This window comes from Martes martes, assembly GCF_963455335.1.
Source record: "Martes martes genome assembly, chromosome: 17".
In the NCBI taxonomy this organism is placed as follows: Eukaryota; Metazoa; Chordata; class Mammalia; order Carnivora; family Mustelidae; genus Martes; species Martes martes.
This window is the reverse complement of record NC_137905.1, coordinates 52,717,374-52,733,279: the sequence shown is the minus strand read 5'-3', so window position 1 is coordinate 52,733,279 and position 15,906 is coordinate 52,717,374. Positions and strand designations below refer to the sequence as shown.

At 50.2% G+C, this 15,906-nt stretch overlaps 2 protein-coding genes across 3 annotated transcripts; both read left to right on the top strand.

Moving 5' to 3' along the window:
• The first annotated feature begins 412 nt into the window (after positions 1–412).
• KLK9 (kallikrein related peptidase 9) lies at positions 413–6,640 on the top strand. The gene is made up of 5 exons (XM_080829322.1): positions 413–528; positions 700–856; positions 3,738–4,003; positions 5,372–5,508; positions 5,945–6,640. Exons 1-5 carry the CDS (start codon positions 486–488, stop codon positions 6,095–6,097), a joined length of 756 nt encoding a protein of 251 aa, XP_080685448.1. The 5' UTR covers positions 413–485; the 3' UTR covers positions 6,098–6,640.
• Positions 6,641–7,376: 736 nt separating this feature from the next.
• On the top strand, positions 7,377–13,320 carry KLK8 (kallikrein related peptidase 8). 2 transcript variants are annotated; one of them, XM_080829323.1, is made up of 6 exons: positions 7,377–7,677; positions 8,098–8,175; positions 8,668–8,827; positions 8,983–9,242; positions 11,778–11,911; positions 13,115–13,320. In XM_080829323.1, exons 2-6 carry the CDS (start codon positions 8,106–8,108, stop codon positions 13,268–13,270), a joined length of 780 nt encoding a protein of 259 aa, XP_080685449.1. In that variant the 5' UTR covers positions 7,377–7,677; positions 8,098–8,105; the 3' UTR covers positions 13,271–13,320. The 2 variants fall into 2 exon arrangements, with proteins under 2 accessions (XP_080685449.1, XP_080685450.1); XM_080829324.1 differs by having other exon boundaries at positions 7,603–7,677; positions 8,098–8,213; positions 13,115–13,314.
• Positions 13,321–15,906: the final 2,586 nt, after the last annotated feature.

Below are 15,906 nucleotides of genomic sequence, written 5' to 3'. Positions count from 1 at the left end.
GAGAGGGGGAAGCAGGCTCCCCGCTGAGCAGAGAGCCCAACGTAGGGCTCGATCCCAGGACCCTGAGACCATGCCCTGAGCCAAAGGCAGAGGCTTAACCCACTGAGCCAGCCAGGCGCCCCTCTCTCCCTCTTCCTCCTCCAGACCCCAGAATATCCTGCATCCTGGCATCATGGGAATGAGGGTTCCCCTCTCTGGAGATCTCAGGAAGGCTCCACATCCCAGGGCTCCTCCCCCATGCAGCTCATCCCTAGCCCAGCAGGCCACCAGCTCATCCGGCTGGTAGGGGGGGTTCCCCTGCATTGCCTCCATTTCCAAGGCCCCCAGTCAAGGCCCCAGGGTTTCCACCTCCCCCTGGGACGTTTCTCAACCCAGATTAATCACCAGGGCGGCCCCAGAGAGGAGGAAGGAGATGGCATGGCTTACCTTCAAGAAGCACGGCCGGCAGCCCGAACACATGCTCAAGACCCAGGCGCCCCAAGGTCATGAGGCTGGGATTCGTCTGTGCTCTGTTTTCTCTCCTGGCAGGTGAGGCTCCAGCCATCCATCCTGCTGCCTCTCCATGGTCCCGGTACCCCCGCCAGCCAGCTTGCCCTTGACCCGCCGGACTTCAAGTCCTTCCTGGTAGGCATCTGGCAGGTCTCCCCCAGCCCTCCTACCGTGCTTGTCATTGACCCCTTTGCCTTCACCCCACCCCAGGGCATGGCTGGGCAGACACCCGAGCCATCGGGGCTGAGGAATGTCGCCCCAACTCGCAGCCCTGGCAGGCCGGTCTCTTCTACCTCACCCACCTCTTCTGCGGGGCTTCCCTCATCGGTGACCGCTGGCTGCTCACAGCTGCCCACTGCCACAAGCCGTGAGTGATCTGGGCACCACTGGGGCGAGGGAGAGGGGCAGTGCTGAAGGTAAGGGAGGGGTGGGGGGGGGCAAGGGGCCTTCAGTAGAGGACGGAGGGAGCTGTGGTTGGGAAGGATTTGGCCTTCATTTCCGTTCTCAAAAGTTCAACTCTTAGAATTAGAGTTGACCTTCCAAATTCCAGAGTCCCAAATAATCTGATTATTAGAGTCTGAAATTCAAAACTCTTAGAAACCTAGGCTCAGACCCAGAGAAATCCAGAGTCACGGACTCCTAAAACCTCAGATCTGTGAGATTTGACATCAGTTTCAGTGAATTCTAGAACTGAGACTCAGACTGGTAGAATCTTAGGAGTCTAGAGCAGGGCAGCTCCGTGGGTATATATCTCCAGCCACATAGTTAAATTTAAATTTTCTTTAAAAAAAATATTTTATTTATTTATTTGAGAGAGCAGAGCGATGGGGAGAGAAAGAGAGAGTGTGTGCACGAGTGGGGGGAGGGCAGTGGTAGAAGCAGACTCCCAACCCAAGCAGGGAACCCTGGGCAATCCCAGGACCCTGGGATCATGACCTGAGCCAAAGGCAGACACTTAACCCAGTGAGCCACCCAGACGCCCCAAGTTTAAATTTTCTAATAGACATATTACAATAGTTAAAAAAAGGATTAACATTAATTTTATTAATTTGACACACTGAAACCATTATTTTGTTTTATTTTAATTTTTTAAATTTAAATTCAATTAGCCAACATATAGTACATCATTTGTTTTTGATGTAATGTTCGATGATTCGTTGGTTGCGTATAACACCCAGTGCTCATCAGCTCATATGCCCTCTTCAATGCCCATCCCCTCTTCAATATCCCATCCCCCAACTCCCTCCCTCGTTTCCATAACCCTCAGTTTGTTTCCCAGAGTCAAGAGGCTGTCATGGACAAACCATTATTTTAGTATGCAATCCATTTTTAAATACTTATGAATGATATAGATCCGTCTTTTTGTTTAATACTACACTTTTGAAATCAGATGTGCATTTTACACATACGGCATGTCTCAATTTGGAGTAGTCACATGTCAAATGCTCAATAGTTGTATGGGAGAGCACAACCCTAGAATCTTAGGCTCAGTATCCTAGCTAGGGCCGTTGAATATAGAAGCTCATGGTCCTAGAATTTTTGATTCACAGTATCCTAGAATACTGTCACTTGCAGAATTCTAGAATCTTGAATCAATAGAATTCTAGAAGTTTATATGCATAAATGTCTTGAATCTGGTGAATTAAACAAATCTTAGAATCTTAAATCTTAGAAAGCTATCATTCCAGATTCTTAAAATGCCTAAAATTTAAATTGAGAGAATTCTAGAGTCTCAAACTATTTGAACCTAGATTCTTAAATTTCCAAAATCATAGAATTTACAGAATTCTAGGGATAGTTGGGTGGCTCAGTTGATTGAGCATCTGCCTTTGGCTCAGGTCATGATTCTGGGGTCCTGGGATCGAGTCCCGTGTCAGGCTCCTTGCTAGGCAGGGAGCCTGCTTCTCCCTCTGCCTGTCGCTCTCCCCCCTCCCTCTCTCTCTCTGACAAATAAATTAATAAATAAAATCTTTAATAAATACTTTTTTAAAAAGAACTATAGAATTCTAGATTGATGAAATCCATTTTATAGTTCCAGAATACTAGAATTCTAGGCTCTTTAGGTCCTTGATTTCATTCAGATAATTTTAAAACCCCAGGATTTTGACCTAGAGAAATCTAGAATGTTAGAATATTGGATTTATACCTGCCTCCTTAGCTCAGTAGGCAGCACGTCAGTCTCACAAAATATTGGATTCATAACATTCTAGGACATAGAATTCTAGAATCGTGGAAACCTAGGGTGTTAGAATCTTAGACTCTACCTGATGCAGAAATCCAAAATTTCTGTATTACCTCTGGAAAGGGGTAGCCCATCTTGCTGTGATGTTTTTCCCTCCAGGAATGAAGCCCAGAATGCTGTGTGGGAATTTCCCATCATGCATTGCTCCATGACAGGACCTCTTTCAGCTCAGGTCTGTACAGAAGGCTAGAATACTCAGATTTCAGCTCCAAAGACTAAGGAGAGAAGCAGAGATATAGAGGTAGAAAAGATTCGGGCTTGAGAACAAGTTGGGGAAGACTGTTTTCCAGATATGGAGCTCAGGCAACGAGGAGACAGAGATAGAAATAATGTCTCATACTCTTCAAATCCTGAATCCTTAGTCATAAGCTTGGTCCCTAAGGTCAGAGGTCAGAAGCTGAGGGTTGGACATGTACATCCCCAGAGAGCCCCCAGCCGTCCAGGGCGGGGACCCAGAGCAGAACAAGTGGACTGAGAGCTTGAGTCGGGTCTCAGGAAGACATGCATTGAGGGTGAGGGATATGGCTCACAAGAAAAGCCTGAGGCCATGGATGACCCCAAACTTGGGGATTTTCCATTTCTCATCCCCCTCCATGCACACACAAACATACACACACACACAGAGCCACTCCCCACAGAAGCCACCAGACCTGTAGGGGTGGGGAGTGGGGCTGTTCTTGTGTGGTAGGTGGAGCCCCCATGTGCTTGCATCGTTCCAGGGGACCCAGGTCACCATCAAGGCTCCAGGTGGAGCAGGAAGGAAGGTGGTTTACTTAGCATGGGACTAGGAAGGGGTGTGAGCCTTTAGGGGAAAGCTACAAAGGTAGAGGCACGCAAAGTGTTGGAATGAGAAGCTGAGGCCCAGAGAGGGTGTGCGCCTTGCTTAAAATCACACAGCACTCTGGGTCATACAGAAATGACAGGGCCCCAGAGAGAGTGTGTGGCTTGTGGAGCACCTATCACCCTGGTGGACACCCGGCTTGACCTCTGAGGCCTGTCCCAACAGGTATCTGTGGGTCCGCCTTGGGGAGCACCACCTCTGGCAATGGGAGGGTCCAGAGCAACTGTTCCGGGCCACGGACTTCTTCCCCCACCCTGGGTTCAACAAGGACCTCAGGGCTCACGACCACAGTGATGACATCATGCTGATCCGTCTGCCCAGGAAGGCACACCTGGGACCTGCTGTGCAACCCCTCAACCTCAGCCAGACCTGCGTCTCCCCAGGCACCCAGTGCCTCATCTCAGGCTGGGGGGCTGTGTCCAGTCCTAAGGGTACAGCCTTGCTCACAACTCAATCCCTTGTGGCTCATGCTGAGGGTCTGAATCCCCCCTATTTTTCTGTCTCTGTCTTTTCATCTGATAGATAGATAGATGGATAGATAGATAGATAAGGAAAAAATCCAAGATGCTCTAAGTTACAAGATGCATCATTCTTTACAACCACTAAGAATAGGGGATACAGTTCCCGTGAATCCTTGTATGACACCATTTGCTGGAAGACACGCCCTGATGTCAGAGATGTTTAAATATGAAAATACACACTTCATAGAATTGAAATGAGGCCTAAGCCTCTCAGAGTCACAAATCAGCCACCCATTAGCCACACTGAGCCTCCCACATCAGTCCTGGCTTTCAAAATGCCTTGAAAAAATAGTTTGAGCTTGAAAGATTTTACATGAAAGCCAAATTTCTGCATTTGCTGGGAAAATCCAAAGAGCTGACAATGTAGGACCCACATTCCCCAAACACCGACCACCGGGCAGAAATCAGTGTAGGTTGCCGCCTTCAGACCAGGTGTGGGTTCTCTGGGCCGCTACAGTGCCCCCTACTGGCTGCTGTGTCTGCCTGGTCCCCGTCACCCACTTTTTTTTTTTTTTTTTAAGATTTTATTTATTTATTTGACAGACTGAGAGAGGGGGTGAGCACAAGCAGGGCGAGCAGCAGGCAGAGGCAAAGGGAGAAGCAGGCTCACCGCAGAGCAGGGAGCCCGATGCGGGACGCCAACCTAGGACCCCGGGATCATGACCTGAGCCGAAGGGAGCCGTTTAACTGACTGAGCCACCTAGGTTCCCCTCCTCCACCCATTTCTATTTGCCTGTCAAGCCCACCTGAATCTGTGCCCCTGGATTATGCACGTGGGTCTATGCCTATCTATATCCATATCTATTTTCTACACGCTGTTTCTTCCTGTCTGTGTCTCGTATCTCTTAAGTCTTTATCTCTTTCCGTCAATGACCATGAATGTCTCCTGTCTTTCTCACTGCCTTCTCCCTTGGCATCTCGGGGCCTGTTTCTTTCTCTTTTCTCTTTCTTCATTGCTTCCTCTGAGAATCTCTTTCCCCTTAAGAGATCTATCTGCTGCCATGGTCTTTATTTTTCTCTGTGCGTCATGTATGTATCTCTTCTTGGCTCTTGGCTCTCTGCATCTTTCTGTTTCCCTGTTGCTCTCTCTTTGGCTCTCTCCCTCTCCTCAACCATCTGTTTCTCTTTCACAGTATGATTCTCGCTGTCACTGTCTCTTGTTTCTATCTTTGAGAGTCTTCTGCTGTGACTCTGTGGGTCCAAGGGTCTGGGTGGAGGGATTGCTGAGTGTGATGGTCACAGCTGTTGATACTATGGGTGGGTCTCTTTTGCTAACAGTGCAGTACCCATTGACGCTACAGTGTGCCAACATCAGCATCCTGGATCACAACCTCTGCCGCTGGGCATATCCGGGCCACATCTCGGACAGTATGCTCTGTGCCGGCCTCTGGGAGGGGGGCCGGGGCTCCTGCCAGGTGAGAGCTGGTCTGGGAAGGAGCGGATGGATATCCTGCTGGATTCCTGGGTCCTAGGGAATTAGGGAGTTGGGGGGGGCAGAATTCCTGGATGAAAGCACGGAGGGACCCAGGACACTTGGGTTCTGGGAGAGGGTGGGACTGGGGCCAGGATTCCTGGAGGCCCAGACTCCAGGATCGAAAGAAGGAGAGGACTGGCGATGCAGACTTTAAGTCCTGGGGGGAAGAGGGGACTAGGATCCCAGAGTCTAAGTGCAGCGGTGAGGTGAGGGCTATGAGCTCATACTCCTGGGTCTGGGGGAGGAGGGACTAGTCGCCTAGATGCCTAGAGGCCGAGGTGTCGGGAGAGGAGGACACGGGGCCTCCTGAGAGGAAGTGGCCAGTGTAATATGAATACACCTGCTTAACAGCTTCTTTGCTCTTCTGCCGCGCACAGGGTGACTCTGGGGGCCCCCTGGTTTGCGACGGGACCCTGGCGGGTGTGGTATCTGGGGGTGCCGAGCCCTGCTCCAGACCCTGGCGCCCCGCCGTGTACACCAGCGTGTGCCACTACGTGGACTGGATCCGAAAAACCATAGAGGACAACTGAGCCCTCATGCCTTGGGCGACCAAGAGAGGAGGGTGGGCTCAGGGTAGCTGCAAACGGCCGGACTCCGGCCGCAGAAGTCTCAGCGGCCCCGAGACGCCTCGGATCTTGAGGCTCCGCGCCCTCAGGGCCCGCCGCGTCGGAGAGCAGCGGGGTGACACCTCCGCCCCTGCAGCCCCGCCTCTGTGATGTCACCGGAGCCGGCATCAACCCCGTGGAGCAGCTTCACCTGTGGCTCCGCGCCGGGAGCACCTCCAGCAGACAGCTCCTCCCCTCGGACCTTTGCCCAATGAGACTTCGCCTCTGGGCCCCGCCTCCTGTAACCCCGCCTCCTCCGTGGGAGAGCCCGCCCCCGTGACGTCAGGGGCGCCGTAGCTTCCCCTGCAAGGCTCCGAGGCGTGGTCGGGCTCCGCCCCTTGGGCCCGCGCCCCGGGGCGTTTGAATGCTGGCGGGGACCCGACTGAGAGAAATTGAGGGAGGGTCTCAATTCATCCAGAGGCAATGGGTGATTTTCCAATAAACGCGCGGAGCCGCGCCTTCCGTCTGCCTGCGTTGTGGGATGAAGGGAGAACAACGGGCGGGCGGCGGTGGGTAGACCGGGAGCCGCCACCGTACAGCAATTCCCCCTTTACCCCCTCGTAGGTCCTGCCTAAAGTCAGTCTCCATCAGCCTCGATTGCAGCAAGGCCGCTGGGTTCTGCTTGGGCTGGTCCCGTCGCCCCCAGGGGAAGGGGAAACCAGGTCACGGTGCCTCCCAAACCTGCCTTCCCAGATCCCGAACCTCTCAGGGGGTAGCGGGCGGGGCCCGATCCGCCCTCAGAAGACTCACCTTTCTTCCACTTCCAGTTAGTGGCAGCAACCCCCTGCTCCCACAAAAACCCAGGCTCCAAGGCACTCCTAAAAAGACTTAAGAATTTAGCCCCTAACCCCCTTCTTCCTCAGACCCAAAATTCAGGCCTATTCTCCCTCCACCCCAGACCCAAAAGTTCGGGTCCCAACCCCACCCTCCGTCGGACTCAGGAGTCCAGAACCCCATTCCTTCCCGTCCCAGGTCCAGGAGTCCAGACCTAACCTCCCTTCCCTCAATTCAGGGCTCTGAGCCCCCAGTTTCTCTTCCCCCAGCCCCCTCCTTCAGACCCAGAGTGCAGGTCCCCAGCCCCCCTCCTCCCTCAGACCCAGGAGTTCAGACCCCCCAACTTCTACATCCCCTGGACCCTGAATTCAGGTCCCCAGCCCCCTCTTCCCTCGGATCCAGCTGTCCGGGTCCCTGGCCCTTTCTGTTTCAGGCCCAGAAGTCTCAGCACTGATGTCGGTCTTTCCCAAGCCTGAGGAGTTCCAGATCCTAGCCACCCCTCCCCCCACCTCAATGTTTTCCTTTCAGCCCCTCAGCCCCTCCTCACTTATACACAGGGTTCCAGTTGCCTGATGCTCTGTCGGCTCCAGAGCGGGAGGAGGCGGAGCGGGAGGCGGGGATTCCCAGTTAAAAGCCTCCAGAACCTAGTACCAGGCAGACAGAGCTGAAGTATTGGGGCCTCTTCCTCTGGGTCTGAATCAGTCGGTGACCCCGCCCCCGGATTCTGCAAGGTGAGATGCCAAAGTTCCTAGACACAGGCATCAGGCCCCGGGACCCCTGCTCCTCCAGGGCTCAGGACCCCCATTCCCAGACCCCTTCCTTCCTCAAGGTTTAGGAATCTAGTCCCTGGCCCCCTCCTCCCCAAGGCTTAGGAATCTTAACTCCAAGTTCCTTCTTCCTTCAGATCCAGGGACTCTTAACTCTCCCATTCCTGGGAATGTAGGAATCCAGCCCCCACCACCTTTCCTCAGATTCAGAAACCTGGGGTCTGTCCCTTTTCCCTCAGACCTAAGAAGCTGGGTCCCCAGTCCCCTCCACCTGCAGGACCCAGAAGGACGGCTCCAGATGCTCTGCTCCCTTACTCCAAGTTTCTCCTAGGATTTAGGGCTCCTCCCTCCTCACTTCTCAGCCCTGCCTTCTCCCTCCGCCAGACCCCACCATGGGACATCCCTCACCTGCTGCGGTCTGGACCTGGATGTTCCTGCTCTTGCTGTTGGAAACCTGGGCAGGTGAGGGGGGCCTGGCGGGAGCCTGCAGGAACGCCGTGGTAGGTGCTGGTGATGGCATGCGGGGAGATGTGAAACATGCTATCACATGTGGGAACTCCTTTGGGCTTTCCCGGGTGGATGGAGGCATGCACACATGGCAGTAGGCAGGAGAGTGTCAGGTTATGCTGCATATTGCAGGAGCACACCGAGCCGGCAGGGCTGCTTGCTGAGGGGTGCAGATATGCACAGTATACAGGGCGTGCAGACGCATGTGGGAACATGTGGAAGCATGCTCGGGTGTGTGACTCGGTGTGACTCATGGGCATCAGTGAGTGGACGTGTGCATCTGTGTGTGACAGCCTGTGCAAGCTGGGGGCCTCACAGTCCCAGTGTGGACATGTGAGGGGGCAAGTGGAGAACTTGCTCTATGTCCTTTGGAACCCACAGTGGGTTTTCCTGGCCTCTGCCCTCTCCCAGGGGGTGATGGTCCAAACCCTCTCCCTCCCGCTGCAGGACACTTGAGGGCACAGGAATCCAAGGTGCTGGGCGGCCAGGAGTGTAAGCCCCATTCGCAGCCTTGGCAGACAGCCTTGTTCCAGGGTATCCGGCTGCTATGCGGGGGTGTCCTCATCGATGACAACTGGGTCCTTACAGCAGCCCACTGTAAAAAACAGTGAGTGGATGCCTGGGGCAGAGGTGGGCTGGGGCCTGGGGATGGGGGAAAGAAGAGAGCTGGAGACTGAGCCTCTGGATGCGGAGGGCCAAGGGAGGAGGGGACTGGGGTCCCAGACTCCTGCCTGGGTCCCAAATTACTCTCCACCATTACAGGAAGTACACAGTACGCCTGGGGGATCACAGCCTGAAGAATAAGGACAGATCAGAGCAAGAAATGGCTGTGGCTCAGTCCATCCCACACCCCTGCTACAACGGCAGCAATGAGGACCACAGCCATGATCTCATGCTCATCCGACTACGTGGTCGGGCATCACTGGGGCCCACAGTGAAGCCCATCAGCCTGACGGATCACTGCCCTGAAGTTGGCCAGAAGTGCACCATCTCGGGCTGGGGCACTGTCACCAGCCCCCGAGGTAGTAGGAGGGAGCAGAGGAGCTGGCTGGCCCAGTGGACCTCAAGCCATTGGCAAAGCTTTGCCTCCAGAAGGAGATAGAGAAGGGACAGTGATTGTGTGGTTGAGATGCACAGGTGGCCCATGTTGGAAACCTGGAAGGCCAGAATATTAACAGGAGTGGTGGGAGAAAGAAAGCAAAATAGCAGATTATTAAACCAGGTTTCCCCCAAAAATGGATGGGTGAATGAGTGGGTAAAGGATGCATGCCTCCTTGGGGCGCCTGCATGGCTCCATTGGTTCAGTGTCTGACTCTTGGTCTCAGTTCAGGTCGATCTCAACAGCCTGACTTCAGGCCTCAACTTGGGCTCCACACCCAGCTTAGGAAAAAAAAAAAAAAAAAGAATGCATGCCTCCTTCATGGTGGAGACTACCATGTTCTTTTTCTTTTTTTTTTTTTTTAAGATTTTATTTATTTGAGAGACAACAAGAGAGAGAGTATGAGATCAAGGGAGAGAAGCAGAGGGAGAGAGAGAAGGAGACTCCCCACTGAGCAGGGATTCCCAACTCAGGGCTCAGTCCCAGAACCCTGGGATCATGGCCTGAGCCGAAAGAAGATGCTTAACCAACTGAGCCACCCAGGAGAGAGACATGTCATGAAATCTTTCCTTGCACAGGATTTTCTATAATCTTCTTAACAGACTTAGGATATGTGGGCTCCTCAGTGGCCCAAGAAAACAAGCTCCTAAGCATCTTCTCCCTTTTGAACCCATGATTCCTGGTGCCAGAGACTCTCTTCCTTCACAACCAGAAATACAGTCCCTTTCCCTCCCAAGACCCAGAGTCTAGGTCTCCAGCCCCCTCCTCACTCTGAAACCAAAGTCTTGACCTCCGTTGAGGTCCTCCTTTTGGGACTTCGGAGTCCAGGAGACCCTCACCCTACTTCACAGTGAGAACTGAGGCTCAGCTCAGAGAGGCATGTGATTCACCAGGAAATCCAGGATTTTCCAAGCAAAGACAGGATTCAGACCCCTGCCTGTTGGAATCCTACTTCTAAGGGGACATGGGATGCCGTGGAAACCCAACTGCTCATGAATCAGTCAGGTCAGTTCAAACCATGGCTCTGCCCTTTCCTCTGGGCAAGCCCCTTCCCATCTCTTGTCCCATTTGCCTCATCTGCAAAATGATAGATTTTTTAAGGTTAGATCATAGATTTTAGGTAATAGATAGATCATAGATTTTTAAGCTCCAAAAGGGCTCTTAAATCTATTTTCTTCGTTGTGTGTTCCTAATGCTCAGGATGGTTCCTGGTACATAGTAGGTGCTTGATAAATATTTTTTGAATGAATGCATGAATGAATGAATGATGCAGCAAATGAACATATCCCTCTTTCTTAAAAAAAAAAAAAGATTTCTCAATTTATTTGAGAAAGAGAGCAGGGGGAGGGGCAGCAGGAGAGGGAGAAAGAGAATCTCAAGCAGGCTCCACACTCAGCTCAGAGCCCAATGTAGGGTTCGATCCTATGACCCTGAGACCATGACCTGAGCCAAAACCAACAGTCAGATGCTTAACCAACTGAGCCACCCAGGTGTCTCTGCATCCCTCTTTCAAAAAGCTATTGTGAGTTCAGACTTCTCACAATCAATGAGATTTTGAGTATACAGCTTCTGGAACATAGAGGTGCCAGATAGAAGTTTTCCCCCCTCAAGTCTATTGCTCAAAGGTTAATAAGAAAGATTAATTCCATTTTCTTCCTTTTTTTTAATTGAAGTATAGTTGCCACAACATTCTATTAGTTTTGTGTGTAAATATAATCATTGGACATTTGTATACACCGCAAACTGATCACCACGATAAGTCTAGTTCCCATCTGTCACCATACAAAGTTGTAACAATATTATTGACTATATTCCCTGTGGTGTACATTACGTGATTAATTCCACTTTTAGTCATTAATTCAACATTTATTTGTGAGCATCTGGTATGCCCCAGCTGCTTTACTGTTTGAAGTCTCTATCTTATGGAGTTGTATGCTAGGTGGGAAAATAAACAATAAACACATACATATAAAGTGAATTATTAGGTAGAGTTAAGTGCTATAATGAAATATCATGGAGAGTAAGAGGATAGGCAGTGATGGAGGGGTAGTGTCTTCATTAGAGTGGTCATGGAAGGCTTCTATGATGAGGTGAATTTGGAAGAAGGCTTTAGCTGAAATTGGGGACCTGGTGGTCTGGGTTTCGGAAGATTGGAGAGACAAGATCAGAAGTGTCGTAAGGGGGCACCTCCATGTCTCCCAATCACCCGATACTTAATTTGAAAATGACTGGACAAGAAATAGATGGTAGGGTCCAACAGTCTTTCTTTAGATGTTGGAAAGAAAACAGCAGGGGCCATGGTTTTGTTTAATGTGGTGAGAAGTGATGTGTCCTGTGAAATGTGTCAGAAAACTCTCCTGGGCAGCCATGGATATACAGAAGGGAGATTAGATCCAGACAGGGATTGAGGGGGAAATGGTTGCTCTCTCTGGGAACTTACAACCTCTACCCCCATCAGAGAATTTTCCTGACACCCTCAACTGTGCAGAAGTAGAAATCTTTCCCCAGAAGAAGTGTAAGGATGTCTACCCCGGGGAAGTCACAGATGCTATGATTTGTGCAGGCGACAGCAATGGGGCCGACTCATGCCAGGTGAGTGACTTCTGAAACCCCCTTCTTCCCTTGTCCCTCACCCCCCCCATAGAAGCTCAAGGTTTGGCAGCAGGGTGACCTCAAAGAGTTAGTACCCAGAGAGGTTACTCCTATTTCTAGAGTGGGGAGCAAGTTCAGAGAAAGCCACACTTTCTCTGCAGGGTGTGCGGCACAGGATTCAGGAATGTTGAATTGTTGCTATCATTTTCCCGGGAACCCTTGTCTTCAGGATGGAGGGCAGAAAGGGGAGGGGATAAGGGGGTAAGATGAGTTATCCTTGAGGGAAAGACTCTGAGGCTAGAGGGTATGCAAGCTCCCTGCTTCCTTCCTCAGCCCTTTGTACTGACTCTACCACTGACTAGGTAGTCCGCCACTTTTCTTTAGGACCTGACTGGGTTCCCTAGCATGGCTGCCTTCTCCTGTGATTGGTTCCTTGGGGAGCAATGTTCTCTTGCCAGCTGGCTAGGGAACTTGAATGGTCCCTCGACGAGCTCCCCATACCCAAGATAACAAATCTTGGGATTTGCCGTAGATATATCACTCTTGTTCATATTGACTGCAGTCTGGGTCTACAGGGCTCCCCCAGGTTTGTCCTCCCCCCCATGGAAGCCCCACCCCTTTGCTAACGATTGGTCTCTGAAGACAATGCTTCAGTGCTTTCTTCCCCGTTGACCAGGAATGAAGTCATTTCCATCAGTGCCCTTCCATGAAATCTGATCTTTCGGAATGGTCTTGGTTCCATAGAGACAATGACCTCTTCTCAAAAGACTCCCGCCATTTTCCTTTGCGTGTGTGTGCGCGCGCGCGCACGTGCACGTGCGTGCGCCTGTGCATGCGTGCATCACAGGAATTCTGCTCCTTCCTCCTATGTTTCCTAACTGGATTCAAAGATCTTTTCACCATTGACTAGGAATGGAGATATCAGCTCAGTTCCTTCCATGTAATCATCACTGTCTTCTTTCTGGATTGGATCTTTGAGACACCATTCTGTTCCCTCCTTGGTCAGGATGTCCCCCATTGCCCTAGGACATCGGGTCCATGTCCCTGTACATGAAGTCCCACCCCTCTCTCTCACCACTAGGCCCAGGGCACAATGCTCTTATCCCTATTGACTAGAGGGAACCAATCATGCTACAGAACTAGTACTAACTGCTGGGTTCCACAAGGCATCTTAGGTAAAAGTATTCTACTCTCCCCATCCAGGGAGATTCCGGGGGTCCGCTGGTGTGTGGTGGTGTTCTCCAGGGCATCACATCCTGGGGATCAGACCCCTGTGGGCGGCCTGAGAGACCTGGTGTCTACACCAACATTTGCCGCTACTTGGACTGGATCAAGAAGACCATAGGCAGAAGGGGTTGATTCTAGGACAAGCTTTGGACCCTCTTCAATAAAATACAGAACCCAGCCTGGCTCCTTGCCTGTCTGTGCTTTGGCCCTGCAGGGAGGAATGGGAGGACGGGGGTCTGCGCCTTGCTGGGAGTTCTATATAGACCAGGACCCCTATGGCCACTCTGGCTATCACCACTGCCTGCAGTGATCCCCTTTTTCTAGAAGGGCTTGGAGGAATGGGAGGTTAATTTCAGGGGAGAAGACACACAAGGATTTCCAAGTGTCCATTGGGCTGGCCTGCAAAAGACAGATTTGAAAGAACTTCTGTTTCATTTTTCTGAGCAGCCGAAATGCTTCTGAGCTTTGAGGGGGAGTTCCCCTCCCTTGTCATAAAATATGCAGAGTGGGGGGCAGGAAATAACGTGAGCAGCCTAAATATGCACCCGTGGGACCACCACCCAGATGAAGAAATGGAACATTGGCCGCCCGCAAAACTCTTAGCGACAGATTCCTTTTCGTAGGAGCAACAGAAATCTTTCTCACAGCTCAGAGCTTTTCTGGTCTGGTGGAAGGAAATGAGTCACTTCATTGCAGGTGTCTAAACTGAAGTGTGGAGAAAAAGAGGTTTGGGAGCGTTTTTATCAGAACAGAGGCTTGAAGTCTTGGGGAAGATGCGCGTGGAGGGGGGAGTTATTGTAAGAATATCAATGAATCACAACAAGATGGTTCCTGGCTCCCGTCTGTCTCTTCTCTTTCCACCTATGTTTCAATCCTTTCTTGCTACCAACCTTCTAACTCATTTATTTGACTCTCTGACGCCCTTCTCTCCTCCATGCTCCTGCATTTTCGAGGTGTTGGCTCCCTCTTGCGCTATTCCAGTCTCTCTCCTTACTTCACCACCTCCGAACTTCACCTTCAACTTCACCGTCCCAGGATTTCCCAGATTATATTGTCATGCAAGAGAACCCAATTGGTCCAGGTCAATGGTCCTCCTTCAGCCGGCCACATGATAGGTTACTGAATGGCCAATGGTTTGACTGCATTCTGGTCAAGTGACCAGTCCCATCCAATCAGTAGCTAGTTAGAGTCACCTGACGGGAGACCTCTCTCGGTCCTGGGCTGTGGGCGGGGGCAGTTCTCCACCGGCTGTGTGGGTGTGCAAGAGGCGTCTCATGCGTCAGTCTCCGTCCTCAGTGAAAGTCCCTGAATACTAGAAATCCTAAGGAAGTCTTTCATGTCTGATAGTAAACTCCTGGAACTTTGGAAGCATTTCTGGAGATATACTCAAGGGTCATCTCAGTCTAAAGAATTGTTCTAGAATTTTTACTACAGGCAATTTCGACATAGGTAAAACAGTATGGGAACCCTCCTATACCACCATCCAACTCAATCAAAACCAATCCTTTCACCTATACTACACACTTCCCTAATGTCAGAATATTTTGAAACAGATGTTGACCATTCTATTGTTCCTAAATATTTTGTTTTACGTGTCTAAAACAGGGTATGTCAAGTTAAAGCCAAGGGGCCAACTCCCAAGAGCTAAAAATAGATTTTACTACTTGATTTGATGATAGGGAGCATTAATTTTGAACTCTAATTAAGCAAGATGTTATCCCTCGAAAGTAATTCCATTATGTCATTAATAGACCTGTAGGACAAAAATTGGTAACAAACAATTATTACTGTATTTTAGGTTTCATCAATTAAAATTGGAAATTTATTTTTCAGTTTTTTTCTTGTTGTAAGTACATAATATCCTGAATTTTATCTCATGGTCTGCAAAGCCTAAAGTATATGCTATTTGGCTCTTTTTTTCCTGATTTTTAAATTTTTTTTCAATTATTTTATTTTTAAGTAATCTTTACATTCAACATGGGACTCGAACCCACAACTCTGAGATCAAGAGTTCCTTGCTCCACCTATTGAGCCAACCAGGCACCCGTCAATTATTTGATTTTTCTTTTTCTTTTTTTCTTTTTTTAAATTTCTTTTCAGTGTTCCAGAATTCATTGTTTATGCACCAAACCCAATGCTTCATGCAATACGTGCCCTCCTTTTTGGCTCTTCTTTGAGACAATTTTGCCAACTCCAGTTCTAAAATATAGGTTATTTTGGGACGCCTGGGTGGCTCAGTTGGTTAAGCAGCTGCCTTCAGCTCAGGTCATGATCCCAGCGTCCTGGGATCGAGTCCCACATCGGGTTCCTTGCTCGGCAGGGAACCTGCTTCTCCCTCTGCCTCTGCCTACCACTCTGTCTGCCTGTGCTCGCTCTCTCTCTCTCTCTCTAACAAATAAATAAATTTAAAAAAAAAATAAATAAAATATAGGTTATTTTAAGACATAAACACCTTACATTATCAACACTTTACAGAGTTAGCAATAATTCCTTAATATCACTCAATATCCAGGTGATATTTAAATGTCCCCAATTGGAAAACAAAACAAAACAAAAGAGAGAACACTTGAAGATTGAGTTATAGTATTAAGGATGGATGTGGCTGAGGTCAAGGTGGGGGAAGAAACTGGTCCAAAGTCTACCAGAAATTCAGGGATAGGATTGTGGACTGTGGAATCGGGGAGGAAATCAGAACACCAGGCATGGACAAAAGCTGGAAGAATCTACTTAGTCAGGGAACTTTCGGACAGCAGTGTCAGAGCCCCAGT